The sequence below is a fragment of the Lissotriton vulgaris genome, chromosome 2_2 (assembly GCF_964263255.1).
Source record: "Lissotriton vulgaris chromosome 2_2, aLisVul1.2, whole genome shotgun sequence".
Classification (NCBI taxonomy): Eukaryota; Metazoa; Chordata; class Amphibia; order Caudata; family Salamandridae; genus Lissotriton; species Lissotriton vulgaris.
The window spans coordinates 203656816-203677312 of NC_141688.1; the positions used below are offsets into that span (position 1 = coordinate 203656816).

Here is a 20497-nt window from a genome sequence, read left to right on the forward strand (position 1 = left end):
GAAATACATACTCTCGAAGCCACCACTGCAATATGCTCTCTGCTTTCCAGGAAATCCTACAGACATTCATCATTGCGTGAGAGCCCCTCTTCCTCCTCAGACCTATAATTACCCAGGATGTGCTGGGGATGATCTATCGGCCATTAGTGCAGCCTGGGAGGCTGAGATGCTGCTCCAGCATGAAAGCAGACCACACGTCTCGGCAGCGGCCATATTGCATTGGGTACTCACAAACACTTTCCCAGGGGCCACAAAGTACAGTCTGTGTAGGGTGACCAACTGGCATTGGTGCAAATTCAGGACGGTGAGTGTAAAAATTCAGGACAAAGGGTCAAAATTCAGGACACAAATTCAGGACAGGAGGTCAAAATTCAGGACAAAACTTCAGGACAATTGGATAAGTTTTACAGACACATCAGAGGTCGCGCAATAGTATATAAGTATGCCCAGCCATATCCAAACATATTAAACCATTTGCAAACCTATCCATCATGTGTCCTTCTATCTATCATTTCACTCATCCATCCCTTCATTCATCCTTTCACTCATCCATCCATTATCCATCCATCCACCCTTTCAACCTATCCATCTGTACACTCATCCATCCACTCTTCTACCCATCCATCCATTCATTTACTCATCCATCCAGCCATTTACCCTTTCACCCATCCAGCCATCCTTTCACTTACTATCCATCCACCCAGTCACTCATCCTTCCACCCTTTCAGTCATCCATCCTCCCTTTCTCTCTCCATCGACCCTTTCACTTAGCAATCCTTCCTTCCATCCATCCACCCATCTACTCATCCACTCATGCATCCATCCACTCATGAATCCATCCATTGACCCTATCACTCATCCATCCTTTCTCTCATTCATTTATCCTTTCACTCCTTCACTCATCTATTCATCCTTTTGTCCATCTAACTTCCTTTTCACTCTCACTCATCCATCCTTACATCCACCCTTTCGAACATCTGTCCATCCATTCACCCTTGCACTTATCAGTTCATCAATCCATCCATCATTTCACTCATGCATCCACCCACTCGCTCAATCATCCACCTTTTCACTCATCCATGCTTTCACTCATCCATCCACCCTTTTACCCATCCAGCTACCCTTCCACCCATACATCCAGCTATTTACCTTTTCTCTCTTTCATCCTTCCACTCACTCATCTATCCATCCTCTCATTATCCATTTATTCAATCTTTCATTCATCCATTCACCCTTTCACTAATTCATCCAGCCATCCCTTTACTTACTCACTCGCCCACCTTTTCATATTAATTTTGAGCTGAGCCTTTTTGAGAAGAGGCCCGTCAAAAACTTCACCCATGCTGCAGGAGCCATTCCAGGACTGGGACAGAAGCCACCCAGGGCAGAGACAGGATCCACCACAGGGGGGGGACAGGAGCCATCACAGGCCGGGGGACGGGACGACAGGAGCCATCACAGGAGGGGAACAGGATCCACCAGGGTGGACACAGGGGTGGGCATGCAGTATTCTAGAATCATCTTGGTCTCTTCCAGGGTGGGGTAGGGCCAGGGGCGGCTTGTGGATTTTGAAAGTGGTGAGGCGAAAAATGTTGTACCCTAATATAACGAGCAAGCGAGCGAAGCGAGCAAACCCGAAACACAAAAGGAGGGTGCGCAAGAATTTTTTTTAAAAAATTGATTCAAATGGTGGCTTTTACACCACATTTTTACTGCAAACTGGAGAAAAACGGGGATCCAAATATAGCATGTTAAAGCACAAATATAAAGAAAACATTAGAAACAGATCAAAAATTAGCCCAATCCTCTAAATGGTCTGCTTGCAAAATGACCCCCAAGCCAAGCACACCCAACCAACGGAAACAGGCCCTATAAGTGTGTCTCGTAATATTTATCTGGAGAGGCAATGACACATGAAGCACAATACCAGTGGGGCAGCAGACTATGCGAAGTACAGATTTTAAGCTTAACAGTGTTAATCAACGCTCATAATTACATTGGCCACCCCTACTAGAGACCCCCCCAGTTTTTTCATTCCACTTAAAACTCTGCACACATAGAAGTGTGTGCGTGTTTCTTTTGTATATGGAGGCAGCAATGGTAGAAACGAAAGGCTGCACATTTCATGATTTCATTTAAATCATGAAATGCGCTGCCTTTGGTGTCTGCCATTATTATTATTATATCTAATTTTGTAAAGCGCTCAGCTACCCGAAGGTTTCCCGGCGCTAAGAGAACAGAAGTAAGAGGGCAGACGGAAGTTAAGGAATCAATTACAGAGAAAACAGCCAGGTTTTCACATCTTTGCGGAATTTGATATAGGATGTTTCAGACCGCAGAGGGATGGGAAGCGAGTTCCAGAGCGCAGGTGCCAGGTGGGAGAACGAGCGTCCGCCGACTCTGGCACGCTTGAAGCGGGGAACAGAGAATCTACAGTGAGTGGAAGACCTAAGGGTGTGGGAGGGACAGTATTGTTGGACTAAGGTGGAAAGATAGTGGGGGGCTTTTCCAGCTTTGATACGGTGCATGAAGCAAAGTGCTTTAAATTTGGTCCTAGATTCTATGCGCAGCCAGTGAAGGCTACGCAGGGAAGAAGCAACAGAGGTTGTTCTCGGTAGGTTACAAAGTAGACGGGCAGCCATGTTCTGGACTACCTGAAACTTCCGGGTGACCTCCTTACAGGCACCCAGAAGGAGTACATTACCGTAGTCCAGCCGCGATGTCACTAGTGCCTGGACCACTGACTTCTGGGTATCTGGAGGCAACATCCATGTGATCTTCCTCAGCCACCTGATGATGGTGGTACATGTGGCCGAGACCTTGACGACATGTTGTCTCATGGATAACTGATTATCAAAGAGGACCCCCAGATTACGTGCTGAAGTTGCTGGGACCGGTAAAGGTCCCATTTGCTGAGGCCAATGTTGCGGGCCCCAGAGAGCGGAATCCGGCCCAAACAGAAGAAGCTCTGTTTTATCGCCGTTCAGTTTTAGCTTGTTAGTCCGCATCCAGTTGGCGATGTCAGTGAGTCCAGAACAAAGGGAAGAAGAAGGGGAGTGTTGATTGGAGGAGAGAGAGAAAATAATCTGGGTATCATCAGCATAAGAAAAAATAGAAAGTCCCGCTTGTTCAGCAAGAGAAGCAAGAGGTCTGACATAAAGATTAAAAAATAAAGGACTAAGAATAGAACCTTGAGGAACACCATACGGGGAGTTGTGAACAGTGGACACGGAAGAGGGGGAGAAAACCTGGAAAGTGCGATGAGAAAGAAAATCAGAGATCCAGGCAAGGGCGGAGCCGCAGGTACCAACAGACTTCAAGGCAGACAAAAGGATACTATGGGAGACGGTGTCAAAAGCGGCACTCAAATCCAAAAGGATGAGTGCCACTGTCTCTCCTTTGTCTACCTGGCGCCTGACTGTCTCCGAGACTCCCAGAAGGGTGGACTCCGTAGAGAAGCCCGCCCGGAAACCAGACTGAGAAGGGTGGAGGACATTCGCTGACTCAATGTAGGTGGTGAGGTGGCGATTAACATGGTTCTCCAACACCTTTGAGAGGCAGGGAAGCAGGGAAATGGGCCGGAAGTTGGCTGGGTTGCTGACATCCACATTAGCTTTCTTCAGCAGTGGGACCACCATCGCATGCTTCCATATACAACAGAAACACACGCTGTGTGTGTATGTTGCATGGGCGCATGGTAGAAATTAAAGGCCCCATGGGTGAATTCACCGGATGTTGAGTCAATCTGTACACAGGTTTTGAAGAGATTGATTGTTTGGAGAGTTTCTAAAGCTATCAGTGACAGCGAGACACATGTGATTTCACAAAACACATCACGTTTAAAACCAAAACGAGTCTATTAACCCACGGTCTTCTTTCAGGGGTACAGGTGTCCTTTAGGCCCACAGGTGCCCCCTAATCAATCAGAGGGGCCCTTATTCAGCCAAAAGCCAGTAAATATCTGTCAGATGCTCAGGTGACTCTCTTCACAATCTTGGGGCTTGGCGGGTAGGGACAACTTGCATTACACCATTGTCTTCTTGAAACAAACACATGCTCTGCATTCGTACAGACCCCATATAACTATAACAGCAGGGCAGCAATAAAGCTAGCTGTCAGCCTTTTATCATTAAAGACATTATCGTTTTTTACATAAGCACCCTTGACTGGCCAATGAATAAAGTGCGATTCAGAGTCTCGACTCGAGTGTGAAGCAGCCTTTCACGGAAGTACTATTGTGATGAACAAGCAGGGTGAATATTTCCCTTCCCACGTGCTCCCAGCCAGTGTTCTGGGGTAACCCTCTCACATGGATTATTTCAAAGTTGGGTGCTTAGCAATGCGTTCCCTTACCTGCAACTAATGACCTGCAGCTGTTCCTAATCTCTTCAGAGCAGTAGGGCAGCATACTATGCTAAGTACAGATTTCTTCTAACTTAAAAGTGTTAAGCCACGCTCATTATACATCAGCCCCTCCAACGAGAACCTCCACCACACCCAGTTTTTTTCATCCTACTTAAAGCCCTCTGTTGTATATGGAGGGAGTCATGGTAGAAACGAAAGACCGCACATTTCATGATTTCATTTAAATCATGAAATGAGAGGCTTTTGGTTTCTACCATGACTTTTGTTTTCCCTGTAGTGACGTGGCAGCAGGGAGCACCCATTCCTGCAGGAATGCTCTCCGCCCAGAAAGCAGTGTTCCCAGCTTCCAGACCTTCGCATTTCTGACCTATCTCTGGTGTCACAGTAGCCCTGGGCAGAAATGGAATGTGTGAAGCCCCTCTAAATTGTGGAGACATGGCATATTCAGGGCTGTTTGCATCTGAACAGATGCTCCTGAAGCTGGGGGGGGGGGGGGGGGGCAGTCACCTTCAAGCACCTCTTCACAGCTCATCAAGGGCTTTAGGTGTGAGAGTTGCCACCCCGCTGTGCCTCTCCGATGCTGCTGGGTATGTGAGCTTTTGTGCTGCCTCGGAGTCTGTGACACCTGACCTCAGCATCGGAGTCAAGAAGGGAGGTGGGTGGAAGCTGCGCCGGCTTCAGGGAGCTGCGACCGGTGCCCGGTTAAAATTACGGACAAATGGCGTCCGTTAAAAGATCCTTCACGGACAACGGACAGACGGCCAAAATTACGGACTGTCCGTGAAATTTACGGACGGTTGGTCACCCTACAGTCTGTGGTGCCAGCCGGGTGGGAGTAGGGCTTTGGGGAGAAGGGTAGCAATTAAAGGTGGGCGTTAATGATACAAAGCAAGTTCATGGTGTTGTCAGTGAGTCAAGGGGGTTATTTCGAGGGTTTTATTCCATTCTGCCTTCTAAAATAACCCCCTAGTCTCTGAAAGTGTCAAACATTAAACAACAGGGGCTGCTCCTCCACTATGGGGGAGCGGCATCGCCCACTGCTATTGAGCAGTGCATAGTTAAGGAAATATGAAATGATAACTTTGATTCTTATATTATTCTTCAAACCATGTGTATTCTTTTAATATTTACTCCTTAGAACTGTCTGTACTCGAACCTAATATTTTACGATTATCTATTGTTTTGGCTATATTATATACCTTTATCCTAATAGTTCCTTTTTAATTAACTTACTTTTGAACTCAAAATCATAACTTTGAGTTATTATTATTTTTTTGTTTCTTTTGTGGGTGGGCGGGGCTGCTCTGCTCACAGAGGAGTGGTTTGCTCACCCATAAGTGCGCAATGACTGTTTGGTCGGCCCTCTCTGGATGGCCAAACCAGCCATGCGCACTTTCCCTGTTTTCCATGCAGTCTGCATTACAGCCGGCGTCGAGATCAAGCTCAAACCCCATTCCCTGATAGAGCGTTGTACCAGGAGGCTCAAAACCAATCACAGCGCTGCATTGCAGCATTTTGATTGGTATGGGGAGCCTGGGTGCTTACCGATCACAACCACACTGGTTTCTGCAGCGGATCTAGATCTGCCCGATATCGGTGATAGACACTCTTTGCCGCCATCCCGGCCAGGCCGCAGGCCACGCCCCCTTCTAGGAGGCCACGCCCCCCGGCCCCATTTCATCTACCCATAAATGATGTGCTTCCATCGGACGCGCAGCGGGGGAGCGCAGCGGGCGCGGCGTTTGCACCCCGAAGGCGCGCATAAGGCAAGCCCGTCTGCGCCTGTCCGAGTCCGACCGGGGCCAGGGGCCACCCTCTATACCCACTCCATACAATATTCCCCCGCGCAGTTGACTGAACTCCAAGGCCCTTGGCCTCTGGATGATATTGCAACTGCACGCATCAATTAGCTGGAATTGTCTGCCACCTACACTTCCCCCCTCTCCTCCCCCTCTCCTTCCCTTCCCACCACCTGTCCCAGTCCGAGCCTACCAGCCTGCCCTCCCCTCACCTTCTTATCTGCCTACTACCTCAACACCAGGTCGGCGGTTAAGCACTACCACAAACTTTTCAACTTACTGGACCTGCACTAACCCGACCTATTACTCCTTACAGAGACCTGGTTTTGTGACAGTTCCCTCCCCCCGTTATTAGCCATGCTCCCAGCCTCCTATTACGCTCTTCGAGCCGACCGTCCCCCCGGCAAATCAGGCAGAGGTGTCGCCCTGATTGCCCGCAGAGAAATCGCTTTTCAACCTCTAGATTTCTCTTCCATCGGCTCTTCAGACTTCTTAGTTGCCCGATCACTTTCTTTCAGTACTCCACTTACCTGTGTTCTTATGTACCGCCCCCCTACAGCCTCTCAACTTTTCTTCCCCAGTTTCCAAGACCTGGTGGCTACCTTAGCAGTAAACAATTCCTCCATCCTGATTATTGGAGACTTTAACTTTTGGCCTTTAGTTCCGGCTGAATGTTCTACATCGAAAGAGTTTTCTGAGACCCTTCGCTCCCTTAATTTTGTTCCCTCCATCCACGCCCCAACATACATCCAGGGACACATCCTCGACCAGATCTGGTCTCTCAACTGCCCAGTTTCCTCGCTGTCTATTTCCCCTTGCACCTGGTCCGATCACTTCCTCATCTCATTCTCCCTACTGCTTAGCCCAGCTCACAAGTCCTCTCTCCCAAAAAACATCTAGGCGCGCTCCTGGAACCATGTGGACATGGCCTCCCTGTCTGTCACACTTTCTGCTTCCAGCCCGGGTCTCCACGGATTGTCGTCCTCCGGGCAAGCCGATTCCATCAATTCCTGGCTCCGATCAGGCTGCGACTTAGTCGCCCCCTTAAGGCGGATGTCATCCAGGCGCACCAATGACGCAAACCGTTGGTTTAATGAGGAACTGAAGGCTCTTAAACTTAACGTCCGCCGTGCGGAACGCTCCTGGAGGCGACACTACTGTCCGAACCTCAGTGATCAGTACACCACCCTTCTGGCCTGCTACAAAAGATCTATTTTGTCCACCAAGAATTCCGACTTTTCCTCTAAAATTCTAACAGCCGAAAACCAGCCTAAAGAAATCTTCACCATTGTGCATGATCTTGCATACTCTGATCGGACCACCCTCAAACCCTCTCCCTCCCAGCATCTATGTGACTCCCTCAATTCAATTTTTGTAGACAAAATCTACAACATAAAAGCAAATATTCTCCCCCCTTCCCCCTCCTTTGTTGACCCCCTGTGTCCCCCCGCCGTAGCATTTTTTGCCTCCTTCCCCCTTTTTATAGAAGATTCAATTCTTTCCCTTCTACCTTTAGTTAAATCGGGTTCCCCTTTAGACCCTTGTCCTGCTCACATCCTTAAACAGATCTTTTCTGCTTGTGTATCGCCCCCTCTCACCCTTCTCAATAGCTCATTATTACAGGGCATTGTCATTCCATCTCTCAAATCAGCCATCATTTTGCCCATCCTTAAAAAACCTGGCGCCGATCCCTCAGTACTGATCAACTACCGCCTCATTTCACTTTTGCCTTTTTTGGCGAAGGTACTGGAACGCCATGTAACGAGCACACTCAGTGCCTTTATAGAGAAGAACAGGGTATTAGCCCCCCGTCAGGCTGGGTTCCGCCCCGCACACTCCACGGAGTTCGTAGTGCTATCGGTCCTTGACAACCTCAGAGAGGGCATGGACACTAACCATCACCAGGCCCTGGTACTCCTTGATCTCTCCGTTGCTTTCGACACGGTTGATCATGCCATCTTACTTTCCCGTGTGACCGCACCCAGGCAGTGCGCTTGGGTGACTTTTCGGCAGACTACCGTGCGGTTCAATGCGGGGTTCCACAGTGCTCCTCCCTTTCCCCCCTGTTATTTAATTTGTATATTTCCCCCCTCATTTTCGCCCTTCAACAGCAGGAGGTCTCCGTCTACAACTATGAGGATGACCTCCAGCTTATCTTTTCTTTATCCGCATCCCCTGAGTCCATGTCCAACTTTCAGTCAGTCATGATGTTCATCCAGGACTGGATGAACTTTAACCACCTGAAATTAAACCCCGACAAAAGGGAGTTGGTGTTGGCAGGTGGTCGCTCCAGTCCTTGGTCTTCTTTCTTCTGGCTCCTTAGGTCCCCCTCCCATTCCGTCTTTCTCTGTAAAAACACTCGGGTTCAAATTGAACGACCAACTCTCCCTTCACTCCCAAGTCAGCTCAGTGGTGTCCTCGTCCTTCCTCTCCCTCCGCAAAGTTTCTAGTTTTTTTTCTCTTTTGGCCCTTAAACTCATTGTACTGGCGATGGTTATCTCCCGCCTGGATTACGGCAATGCCCTTTATTGCAGCATGCCTGCCTACAGTGTGCGACGCCTCAAGCTAGTCCAGAACCAGGCGGCCCGCCTAGTATTCAACCTGGCCAAATCCCACCACGTCACTCCTCTCCTCAAGTCCTTACACTGGCTCCCCATTTGAGAACGAGCCCTGTTTAAACTGGGCTGCATCACCTTCAATGCCTGGTCCGGCTCAGCCCCTGCCTTCATCTCCTCAAAAATTCAACCCTATGTCCCGGCGAGGGAGCTGCGCTCATCCGTTCAACAACTGCTTGTAGTTCCTCGTTTCAAACGAAAAAAATGGGGAGGCTCCAAATTCTCTACACTCGCACCTGTATTTTGGAACTCTCTCCCGGAAGTAGTGTGGCTCACTGGTTAGAGGGGGCAGACCCGAGAGCAGAGGACGGCCCGGGACCAGGGTTCGATTCCCGGCGCGGCAGGTTTCTGGACCAGGGTCAGCGGACTCGATAATTCTCTCGCCTCGGTGCCCACTCTGATCAGCGATCACACTCGGCAACTCTGGGCATTAGCTTGCCTCATCTTCACTAACGGCCCCACCAGACCGCCGGGGATGCCTGGTCTCACCCTGGAGAAACCCATTAAGGGACCATCTCTCAGGGAAGCCAGGAAGGGTTTCGCAGCGGTCGAAGCGCCTTGGGACCCTCCGGGTAAGTAGTGCGCTATATAAATGCATATACATTACATTACATTACATCATCTCAGATCCTGCGCCCAGTACACCCTCTTTCGTAGGGCACTGAAAACCTCTTTTCACACAAGCCTTCTCCCCTTAAACTCCCTCTTCTTTTTCCCGTTCTTCATTCCCTTCAGGTTTTCAGTACTTGTACAGTGCCATGAAACCGTTTGGTGTGCGCGCGCTTTAGAAATATTTTAAACTCAAACTCAAACGCTACATTGCAGCGTTGTGCTCCTCTCTTCCTATCCCACGAGTAAGGCAAGGAGCAGAGTCGCATGACCCGTAAGCAAAGTAAGTGTATAATTATTTTTTTGCATTTTTTTCCCATTGTGAAGCCACGCACCCCTCTCACACCCCTAACTCGCCATCCGCGAGTCACGTAAGCCACCACTGTTTAACACATAGCACACTATTCTGTGCTATGCAGTATCTGAATCACTTCGCTTCTACATCATCTTAGGATAAGCCTTCTCTGCTAGCTAGCACTACCTTGGGAGAGTCACGTGTATAAAAATAAAAGTACTACATTATTGCATTGGAATAAAATAGAAGGGCACAATGTGAACCCAGAAAACCTATGATCACTCCTGGCTTTACAACTCGACCAAATTGTGTGATCCTGGACAATTGTTAAATTTCACTTTGTCTCTTTTTTTTCTTTACCACATGCAAGTTCGGTTTGAAAAATATGTGTTCTGGATATGCAGTGTACAAGACATTCTTTGTGTTTGGTGTAATAAAACAAAATGTCGCCCATGTAGTAAAATATCACTTTTGAAAATACTACTCAGTTCACTGATATACTGTAATGCGCTAAGGTGAGACGCCTCTGTATGTTAATGAAAAACTCTTTTGAATTTTCCAGAGATTATCATTTTTATACACCTTTGTTGTAAAATGATTGAAAACAATGTGTTCCTAAATTGAGGCAGGATTCCTTATTTGTTTCTTTTTTTCTACTTCAGCTATCTTGTTAATAAAGGATTGCCTGTCCATTTAACATCTTTCTGAAAGTTAGAGTTGCCTTACGTAAACAGCAGCCCAGGCGGTCCTTCAGCAGTGGGTAACATATGAAGGTGAGGAGGGCCGCAAGCGGCCCGCGGTCCGTACTAGTATCACAGCATTAGACTTGTGCGGTTTTATCAATGGCGGCCGAGAGCCTGTGTACAAAAGGAAACAGCGTCCTTTCACAACTGCAGTTGGTACTTGCATGCAGTGGGCAAAGCACCCAGAAGCAGCCCTATCGGGAATTATATGGGTGTGCGACTGGGTCATTTGTCACATAATCCATCCTCTACCTGTATAATCTGCAGATTTTACACCCCAAAAATATATTTCTAGCTTAAATGGTACAAAAGATTCTAAAAACGCAGCTGCAATTGTTGACACTCAGGTGAAGGCCTTTTTCAAAGGCTAACTAGTCAACTTTCTATTGTTTATTGCTTTATTTAGGTATTAAATAAGGTGCAACCAAGTTCTAGACAGTGCTAACAAGTGTAAAAATGAAAAAATAATGAAGTCATATTCTAACAAAATGCAATACATTATGCGGAATAATTCCTGCCACATAATTTACTCACCTTGCCTCATAATTCGAGTGGCCCTGCCTATTTGCAGTGGCACTGACGTATAAAGGATGAGGCATTTTTAAAAAGACGTTATTTCTTTACAAAATGCCAGTGGAATTACTGCAATTGAGACATGATTTTCCTTTTGTTCCGTTTTTGATGCAGCGCCTATCATGCTTCCATGGCCGCCTCAAGACGCTTGGGGGTATGACCGGCCACAATGCTTGGGGCTATGAAGGAGGCAGTGAGGGGAGAAATGACTGGTGTGTGCAGGGCAGGGTCTGCCACTCCATGCAGACCGAGCGATGCCCTGTCATCACACAGGACTTTGTGTGAGTGAGGCAGGGATGCTGCTAAGCTCACATAAAAGGGCTTGAAAATGCGGTGCTGTTGACATTTCCGCACATTCCTGAACGGTAATCCCCGCTCCCTCTGTTTTTGTAGCCCAGGCGCTTTCTGCTTCGGATACAATGCGAGCCCGGCATCACAGAGGCAGCAGGGCGCAAACAGAGACCGACACGGACTAGTGACTCCCACCAGGTACATTGTGGCGAGCAGGCCCTGGGGGGGTCTCCAGCCAGGGTCGTTCTAGGATTTGCGGGGCCCTGGGCCAAAAAGGAATGTGCGAGGCCCCTCTAATTTAGATAAGTGACCCCTGACCATTCAGAGACACTGTGGGACGTCCATTGTCCAGCATTTTAGCGCCTTCACATTTTTTACTTTTAGGCCACAAGCATTACTCACACCTTCAGCCCGATGGGTGCAAGAATTGCTTGTGGGCTAAAAGTTAATAAAAATGTGGGGGCGCTAAAATGCTGGACAATGGCCGTCCCGTCCCGTAGTGTCTCTGAATGGGTCTCCTTGCAATTGGGCAAGGGGAAGCGTCTCCCTCCCCTAGGCCTCCAGACACCTTCTCTGAGAGACCTAGGGAGGGAACCCATCCCATAGACCCTAATTGCAAGAAGACACCTTTCATTCAGTTGCATTAACATGGAAACAACAGGACACATGATCAGTGCGTTGCCCCATGCTGGTTAGCTGAGTGGGAGGCCCTGGGCATCTGCCCACACTGCCCATGACTACCTTGATGAGAAACACACAGAATGTGGTAGTAGGGAGAAGCCAGTTTTCCCCTTGCCCCTGCACAAACCTGCCATGACCTCAGCGTCTACCCTACCTAGTAAACGTTCACAGAAACATGGACTTCGAGGGTAAATTAGGTCCCACACGCGCACCACACCCACTTGTACACAGAGTAGTAGCTTTCAATAGTGCAGCAGATGCAGCAGCACCGGGGCCAACTCCACCACAACTGTAAATGTTTTTCACTGCCAAAGAAGGGAGGTCCTTGGTCTTGCATGCATTAGGACCCATGTCCCCTTGTTACGGTACTCATTGGTTACCAACCTACCCCTGGCGCAGTGCCTACACCGCCTGAGATTTACCCTTGCCTCCTGAAAGCGAAGGCTGTCACAGGTCTTTTGTATTCCCTCCACCTCATCAGTCACTTGGCCGTTCCAGGCATTCACAGCACTTTTGTGTTCTCTGAATTTCTGATCCTCTCTAGAGCAGAGTGAAAAGGTAACTGTTTGTGAGAGGCCCTTTTAGCGTTCGCAAAAGACCTGTTGTTGGCTCACAGTCGGTTTAGAGCCCACCCATTGTTCACCATTGGTTGCTTTTATTGTCACTCTCATGGGTTTGCTTTTTATTGGTACGTTTGTGTGGACTTTCCTACCTCTTCTAGTGCTTGTTCTTCGTCTTTAGCATATCCGGATCACTTGCACTTGAGTACACCGTTTACTCTCTAGGCACTATTTTTTCCTTTCTTTACTTGTACTTGTGTCCTACCACTGCTTACTTTCCTGATATTATTATTTTTTTCCTTTTGGTTAAGCCTTCAATATTTGCGCATGTGTTTTCCGGCTGTCTCTCTAATGTAACTTTCTTCCCCTCTCTGCCTCTCTTGACCATGTCCTTGCCCCTGCCTCTGCATGTTGCATTTCTCAGGTGCTACTCCCGCCTGTGTTGCTACCCCTCCTTTCACCCGCCACCTCTTATTGCTATCCAACCTTCATTTTGCTACCCACCCTTCCCGTAGCTGCCCCCTGTCCTATCCGCGGTCTTATTTTCTTTTTTCCCCGGAGAACAAGGCAGAACACTGCAACCAGCCTGTCACCCTTCAAACCACTTTTTCACTATATATATATATATTTATTTTTTTTATATTTATTATACAGCCTGAGACCTATTGGCTATGTTGTGCTACTGCCAAAAGGCTTAATAAACATGGCACGCCACCCCCACACAACTAAAAATTGTTCCCTGCTAATCACAACGGCTACTTTTTAAAGGGTATGTCTAGAAAGTCGGTAAATATAGAAACACACGGCTAACATTTGTTTGAAGGTTCAAAAAGTACCCTGACAGACCCTCCACCTGCTGGGGGCGGCCATCTTTGAGCAAGCGGGGTTTCCGGAATGGATTGCATGCCTAGGGATTTGCTCTCACCCTCGGATTCTACACCACAGTGACGTCATGCAGAAATGCCCAGCTGTTCAAGATGGCCGCCCCCATCAACTCCACTCCTAGGCTTTCAATATGGGTTTTAAACTAAACCAACTGGGCATTGGAACAGAGCAGTAAGGAACATGGCTTTCAATGCATAAATATAAACCTCGCTGGAGTTTCTCTTAAGTGCTGCTGAAATGTGTATTTTTAAAGTACGCGACACTGACCTGCACAAAATGCACCATCCTTTACAAATGTTCACTTCGGAAAGTTTATTATTTTCAAAATCATGAAGTTCTCACCACAAAGGGCTCTCACTTCACCCCTCAAACCAGTGAAGAGAAGACATTGAACAAAATATATAAAATAATGCAACTGTCATGTTGTTTCACCAAAATATTATCAGAGCTAGTGTAGTTTTATAAGAACTGTATATACATACAAATTAAATCGTGTCAAATAAAAAGTCATTTTAAGATTAAGAAAAAAGTAAAAATAAAGTGCTTGAAATTATGTTTTCGCAGTTTTGACACCAGGTACAGAATACTGTAAGAGCAAAAATATATTATTCATTGAAGTTCTACTAGGGAGCCAGTGTGGGGTATGTCTACTACCTCTTCGCATACAGGGTACATGTTTGTGCACATTGTTTTCAGCTTTGCAGGGTAACAGCAGCAGAATATACCATAACCACAACATGTGCATTTGTAAAACGCATGATCACCACAAAGGGTATCTTGGCACCGTTGGCACGGAATAACAGAGGTTTATTGTTACCCAACTCAATGTTACTCATTTTATTGACCTCATAAGGATGAGAGGAGTGGACCCACTAGGATTTGTAGCTGTGACCCTGAGGGCAAACACAGCCCCCTACAGTGGCCGCATCAGTCCTCTGAGCCACCAGACCCACTTTTGACTGTGCTCGGTCTGTCTCACAGCACACCCGGGGCTATCGAAGAGATTAAATGTCACTGCAGATTAAATTACTCCAATGCCCTACTTTGTTGTTTTATTTCTGTCTGGGAATAAAGTAACTCATTTCTGACCGATTTACGCCACAATGTCACTTTTAGAAACACCACGTTCTTGTCGAGAAAAAGCAAGTAGACCACATTTAAAAAAAAAAAAAAGATTTTAGATTCAAGATTGTAGAAAGACGTGTCTTTTACTCTGTAGTCAAACCGGGATACTGTTCTAGTTCTCAACATCCTGCCTGTTTCTCAAGTGTTCACACAATACATGAAAAATAAAATATCTCTGTGACATTGGACTAGGGCCAAATGACCTCAAAGTGATGGAAAATAAAAACACAGAAAAGGCAAGCGGGCATATATGCGGTAAAGTGCAGCAGGATAAACTCGGCGGACGTCAATACATTCCTTTCCGAGTTCCCAGCAACACATTGAAACGTCCGTAGGAGTTCCCAATCTCTGGAAACTGAGGGAACGAGTGCATATGGAGACAGAAAGTTATTTGCACAGGATCACACAAGTTGGGATTCGAACCCACTTCTACCGGCTCAAAGGCAGCAAATTTGATAAGTTATGCTCATGTATACAGGGCATACCCCACTAGTGGTTTAAAAAGAGACCTCACTGAAAGAGCAAGTCAGAAACGCCGACTATGCACCGGAGACAAACAATTGTAACCCGTGAGTCATGGCGCAAACGGTCCTAACATCTTTATCACAATTTGGGTCATTTAACTTTTCCAGACAGAGGATGCATTGATCGGAACTGGAGATGTCTCACTGTCAGTGCAGCTTCTTGGCACCGAGACGTTTTCTGCAGCCCTCTGGCTGCTTAAGACAGCCAGAGCTCGCCTGCTTCCCACGGTCTGTGGAATGCCGAGGGTGGGAGGGGGGGGGGCGGTGGGTCCCTGTATGCCTATGACAAACAGGGCATCCGCAGCTCGTAAAATGCCCCTTCGAAAAGCAGCATGCCACTTTGTAAAAATATACGGGGTACAAGGTATGCCCACAGCATCAGCCGGGGCTTTGATTCCGGGGTCACACCCGAGTGGGTGCAGAATTCTCAATGTACTCACTCCCCACCATGGAGCTCAGTCTGAGGCAGGGAGTAAGGTAGATAGCCCTACTCCCAAAGGCGATCCCATACATACGGGTGCAAAGAAGAAAGGAACCGGCTGGAATGCCCGGCATCCGAGTCCTGCTTGACCCATTAACCCAGAATTTAAGTCAGGTGAGAAAAGATGCCATATTTCGGCAAAGCTGAGCCACGTTTTAAGCCATTTCTATAGAAAGGCATTTGTAAGGCCAGGGGACACGTTGCTGCAAAGGACTCCCTATGGCCCGTGCAGGGATTTAGCACGTAGCCCACAGTCGTGTTTTATTCTGAGAGAACCTAGTGGCAACACGAGAAACCACGACGTTTCCAACAGAATTCCTAGAGTTCTGAATACTTTGTTCGGAACACCAGCATTTACCGGAATATTGCCTTAAAATTCAATAGGTGATAGTGAGCCGAATAGGATATGTACCACTTCAGAACATAACTTTTCCACAGAATAATCAACAGAATTCATAAAAAAAACGCAGAGCTCATTTCCATGGCCCCGACTCAACCCGGAAACGCCAGTAGAGATAGCTGGTGGCCGTGCCTGGGAAACTGGATAAGGCATTCATCCCTAAGCCTCGGTTTTTATTAAACCAGTACAATTACAACCGCAGTTGAAATATTCTTTCCACGGCTATATGTCACCCGACGTGATGTGCATTTTATGTTCTGCCTTTCAATGCTTTCAGCACCAGTAATTCACGTAAAAGTAATACCCGTCAATCATGTTCCATGTGTGGGTGTGTTGTAATTCCATGTTCTATGGCTTATAAATCATTGGAGGCTGTCAAATAAAAAGTGAAAAGTAAAATAAAAAGTTACAAATGTTCTGTAGTATTCAAAATGTGTAGTGGGTTACTATTTATAATGAGTCAATAGTGCTATCTTGGGGTTCTGGTGTCAAATACAAGCACCCCTCTTCTGCCTTAATGTTTATCATCGTGGTATCTCAAGTCCATGATGGTACTATTGAACCACAAAAGAGTTACCGGCTATGCATCCTCTCTATACATTCAGTTACATTTCATCACTCAAACCCTGGCCGCGCCAGCCCACCCTTTGATACAGAAGTCTCAAAAATATACCAAATTTGAAGACAATTGTCCATTTGTATCTCAGCATCTCGGCTCCTGGAATGTTTACATCCTAGATAGGTGCATCTCGTTGACCATGTGTCGCGCAGTTGCTGGCTCCGCGACGGCACTGTTACATCATCAGCTATAGGCTGCTTGGCAGAGCAGAATGTGCTTATACACTAAGTCCACCCTGTCCTGCAGGAGTTGGGCGTGGTCTTCGGACAGAGGCCCCAAGTCCTTGGCCAAGGGTTCATGCTCCCGATAGAGTCTCTGAAGCTCACTGGCCGTGTTCCTAAACTTGTGGAGTTCCAGGATTTTCCTGGCTGTCCCTCTTCGGAAGAGGCAGACGGCCCTCAACAAGGGTTCATTGTACTTATCCCACATGGCGCGCACGCGGTAGCCGTGCACCAGCCCAGCCTCGTTGTCTATGAAGACCAAGCCACCATTGGGAGCCTTGTGAAGGTTGCTGGTGGCCCTCTGCATCACATGGGGGTCCCACTGGAGGCTGAACAGGTTGCTCACCAGCCGGTCAAAGTTGGCCGTCAAGTAGTCAAAGACGATGAGGTCGGTCCATTGCATCAGCTCCAACAGCTCAGCCTGGGTCAGGTTCTCCAAGTCAGCCCTCAGTGGACGTAGCCGTCCATCCTCCGACCACAACGCTTTGGGGGCCACCACGTCAGTGAGGTTGTCTATCCATGGAGTCAAACTAACGATGGATTCATCTGGCCACTGAGAGCCAAGCAGCTCTTTTCGGACTGGACTCCACTGAACACTGTTGGCGCTCACCCTGGACAGGGCCAAGGGTGGCACGTTCTTGATACCCAGCAGCCTGGCCAGGTAGAAGGAGAAGGCCTCGCCTTGGATTTGCTCCAGATTAATGCCAAATCTGATGCAGGCTTTGGAGCCATCTGCCAACCGGGCAAGCCGGTTGGAGCTGCGACCACAGCCCTTCTCCAGAGAGATAACGCGGGAAGCCCTGGCCGTCTCCATCCAGGAGTCCACCTGTGCATCCGAAAACCCTACTGGAGATGCAACTTCAAGTGCGCTGCTCCAGAAGACGCCGCCTTGCACCACGTTGCGTGGTCGCTGGTCCACATGGTTGCCACCATTCTTGATCACCATGTCTGGAGAGCCACCGTTTGTGCTTCTTTGGCCACCGGGCAAGGTCAGCAGGGCTCGGAAAGTGTTTGGGGACCGCGCAGAGAGGCGGGATCGCTTGGTCCTGCGCTCCTGGCTCTCCTCTGGGGACCCCGACAGCCCTATCCACAGCACGAAAGCACACCCTACTAGGAAGAGCAGGGCCACAGCCACGGAGTGCAGAAAGAGAAGTGGCTTCATCCCTGCTGCTGAAGCCGGTCAGGAAGGGCACTGCTGCCTCCCCATCAGGACCGCAAGAGCTGCCACTAGTGAGAGGCACTATCAATCAATGCAGCAGGATGTATAAAGCACGGCTAATCACCGAGAGGGTATCCAGGCGCTAGAGAGCACCAGCATATGAGCTCAGCTGTAGTACCTGGTCCCCTGACAGGTGTATAGTGATGCACAACATCTGATCAATCCTTGTTAAACTGGTCTGGTCACCGGGGTATGCTTATGCACAGCATGTTGCCATCTTCTGTATGTCCAAGGCACAGGGTCGAGCAGCGCTGTTTTCATGCCGCATCCCCGAGCACAAGGTCTGTTTACCACTTACACCCTCACGCATGACATGGTCTGGTATCTGCACGTCTTCCTGCCACGATCTAATGGCTGTTGTCGCCTTCTGCTATATATCCATGTTTACTGTAGTACCCTCGTGCACAAAGTCCATCACCACTGTATCCTTGTGCACAAGGTCCCATCACAGCTGTATTCTCGTGCACACGTACAATCACAAAGGTTGACTTTTGGTTCAAGGTCTGATCGCGGGTGCATCATCGTACACCAATCTGAATACTGATGCATCCACTTGCCTCGTGCACAAAATCTACTCACTGCTGCGTCCTCGTGCACGTGGTCCGATCGCTTCTGTGCTTTATGCACACGAGCCCGTCACCGCTGTACCCTCTGTAGAGGGTCTGATGACTGTTGGGTCCTAGTGCAAACCCAGCCGCTGCTATACTTCCAAGCACGTGGTCTTGTCACTGCTGTATCCTCGTGCACAAAGCCCGATCACTGCTGTATCCTGGCGCACAGGGCCCAATCATTGCTGCACCCTGGTGCACAGGGCCCGATCAATGCTGTACCCTGGTGCACAGGACCCGATCACTGCTGTAAGCTCGCGTAGACGCTCGGTGACCGCTGTATCCAAGTGACCTTGGCCCACGCCCCTTCGGAGTGAGCTTGCTGTAGCGCCTCGACAGCGCACGCCATAGGTCCCACTGCTAGGTGCAGAGCACGGACTCTCAGGGGTCCAGAGTAGCTGTGTAGTCCCATGTATCACAGAGGGAGGAGGTAGCCACATCCGGGAGCCCGCCTCTACCAATGAGCACTATCACAAGACTGGTGCAAGGGGCTGCACCCTCACACACGGGGCCGGATGCAACAGCACTATATCCGCCGGGTCTGGTCACTTTGGAGCGCTGGGCTTAGGGTGGATTACTGCAGCCCATACATAGACCCCACTGTGCACCATGCGCTCAGGCGCTTGCACGGACACTAGTCATTGCTTGACGTCACCAGCCTCGCGCTCTCCTCCCGAAGCTCCGTGGTCAGATCCCCAGTCCGTGCAAAGCCAGTCTGTGAACTACAGCCAGGTTGTCTCTGACTGACGAGTCCTAAACAGACCCGTGGTGTCTCGGATTCACGGCTCAACCACTCCAAGAAAGAGGTCTCTGAATGACTGCTCCACAGCAGGCCCGGTGCGTCTCTGTTTTACTTCGCACCATTTCAGGCACAGCAGTTAGGATGTCTCTTATTGACTTCCCTGTCTCTTAAGGGGTCTCCTTTTCACTGCACACAAGGTCAGGCACCGCAGTTAGGCTGTCTCTGAATGACTGTATGTCTCTGTTTCACTGCTCATGCACTCCAGCCTAGATGTCTCTGAGTGACTGCTCCTCCACAAACCGAGCGTGCATCTGCTTCCAGTGCCTTGCGGGGCTCAGGGTTCCGTTTCACAGCGCTTCCCTAGCCGTCAGATCTCGGTTTCAGCGCCCCAAGCGCATGCACCGTTACCCGGGGTCTTCGTGGCACTAGCTGTGGGGGAGGCTGTGGGGGAGGGGAAGGATTCATCGCCCTCCCGCAGACTTTACGACCTCAGGCGCCTGGCTCCGGGCTTTCACTGACCGGACTCCATGCAACGAATGTCCCAGCCTGAGAGATGTCTCTTCTTGTCCCTCGTGCACCAGAGGCACGGAGCACTGAACGACTCTACTCTCCCAGACCTGCACCTGCTCCGTCCGCTCTCTCCTGCAGCACTCTCTCTCGCAGGACTCCTGCAGCCCGGTCTACAGCTCCGGCTCCGTCCCTCAGCGCTCCCGGGCTGCAGCCACTCCACAGCTCCGGCTCCGTCCCTCAGCGCTCCCGGGCTGCAGCCACTCCACAGCTCCGGCTCCCTCCTTCAAGTCTCCCGGGCTGCTGCTCCCTCTACAGCTCCGCCCCCCGGGCTGCAGCTCCTTCAGGTCACTTCTTGCAGCTCCCCTGCGCCGCTCTCCCCTCTGCAGCTCCTCGAGTCCCCTCAGCGCGCTCCACCAGCCCAGCTCCGCTCACAACGACTCTGAGCACGGATTGAAATTCCAGGCACCCAGGACGCAGGAAGCAGAGGGGCTGGGGGCTGGGCAGCGAGGCTCCGCCCCTCGGAAGCAGGCCACGTGAGACAGCCGCGGTGGACCCCACCCACCACCCAGAGACATCCTCAGCCATGTGCGCAGATCTCAGGGGTAAGCGTGTGCCAGCCCTCGGCATGTGCA

General features: G+C 49.2%; 1 protein-coding gene across 1 annotated transcript; it reads right to left on the reverse strand.

Moving 5' to 3' along the window:
* Positions 1–13709: 13709 nt before the first annotated feature.
* FJX1 (four-jointed box kinase 1) lies at positions 13710–18735 on the reverse strand. Its single transcript, XM_086959539.1, has one exon. The coding sequence runs from the start codon at positions 17946–17948 to the stop codon at positions 16749–16751; it is 1200 nt and encodes a 399-aa protein (XP_086815665.1). The 5' UTR covers positions 17949–18735; the 3' UTR covers positions 13710–16748.
* Between the last annotated feature and the right edge of the window lie 1762 nt (positions 18736–20497).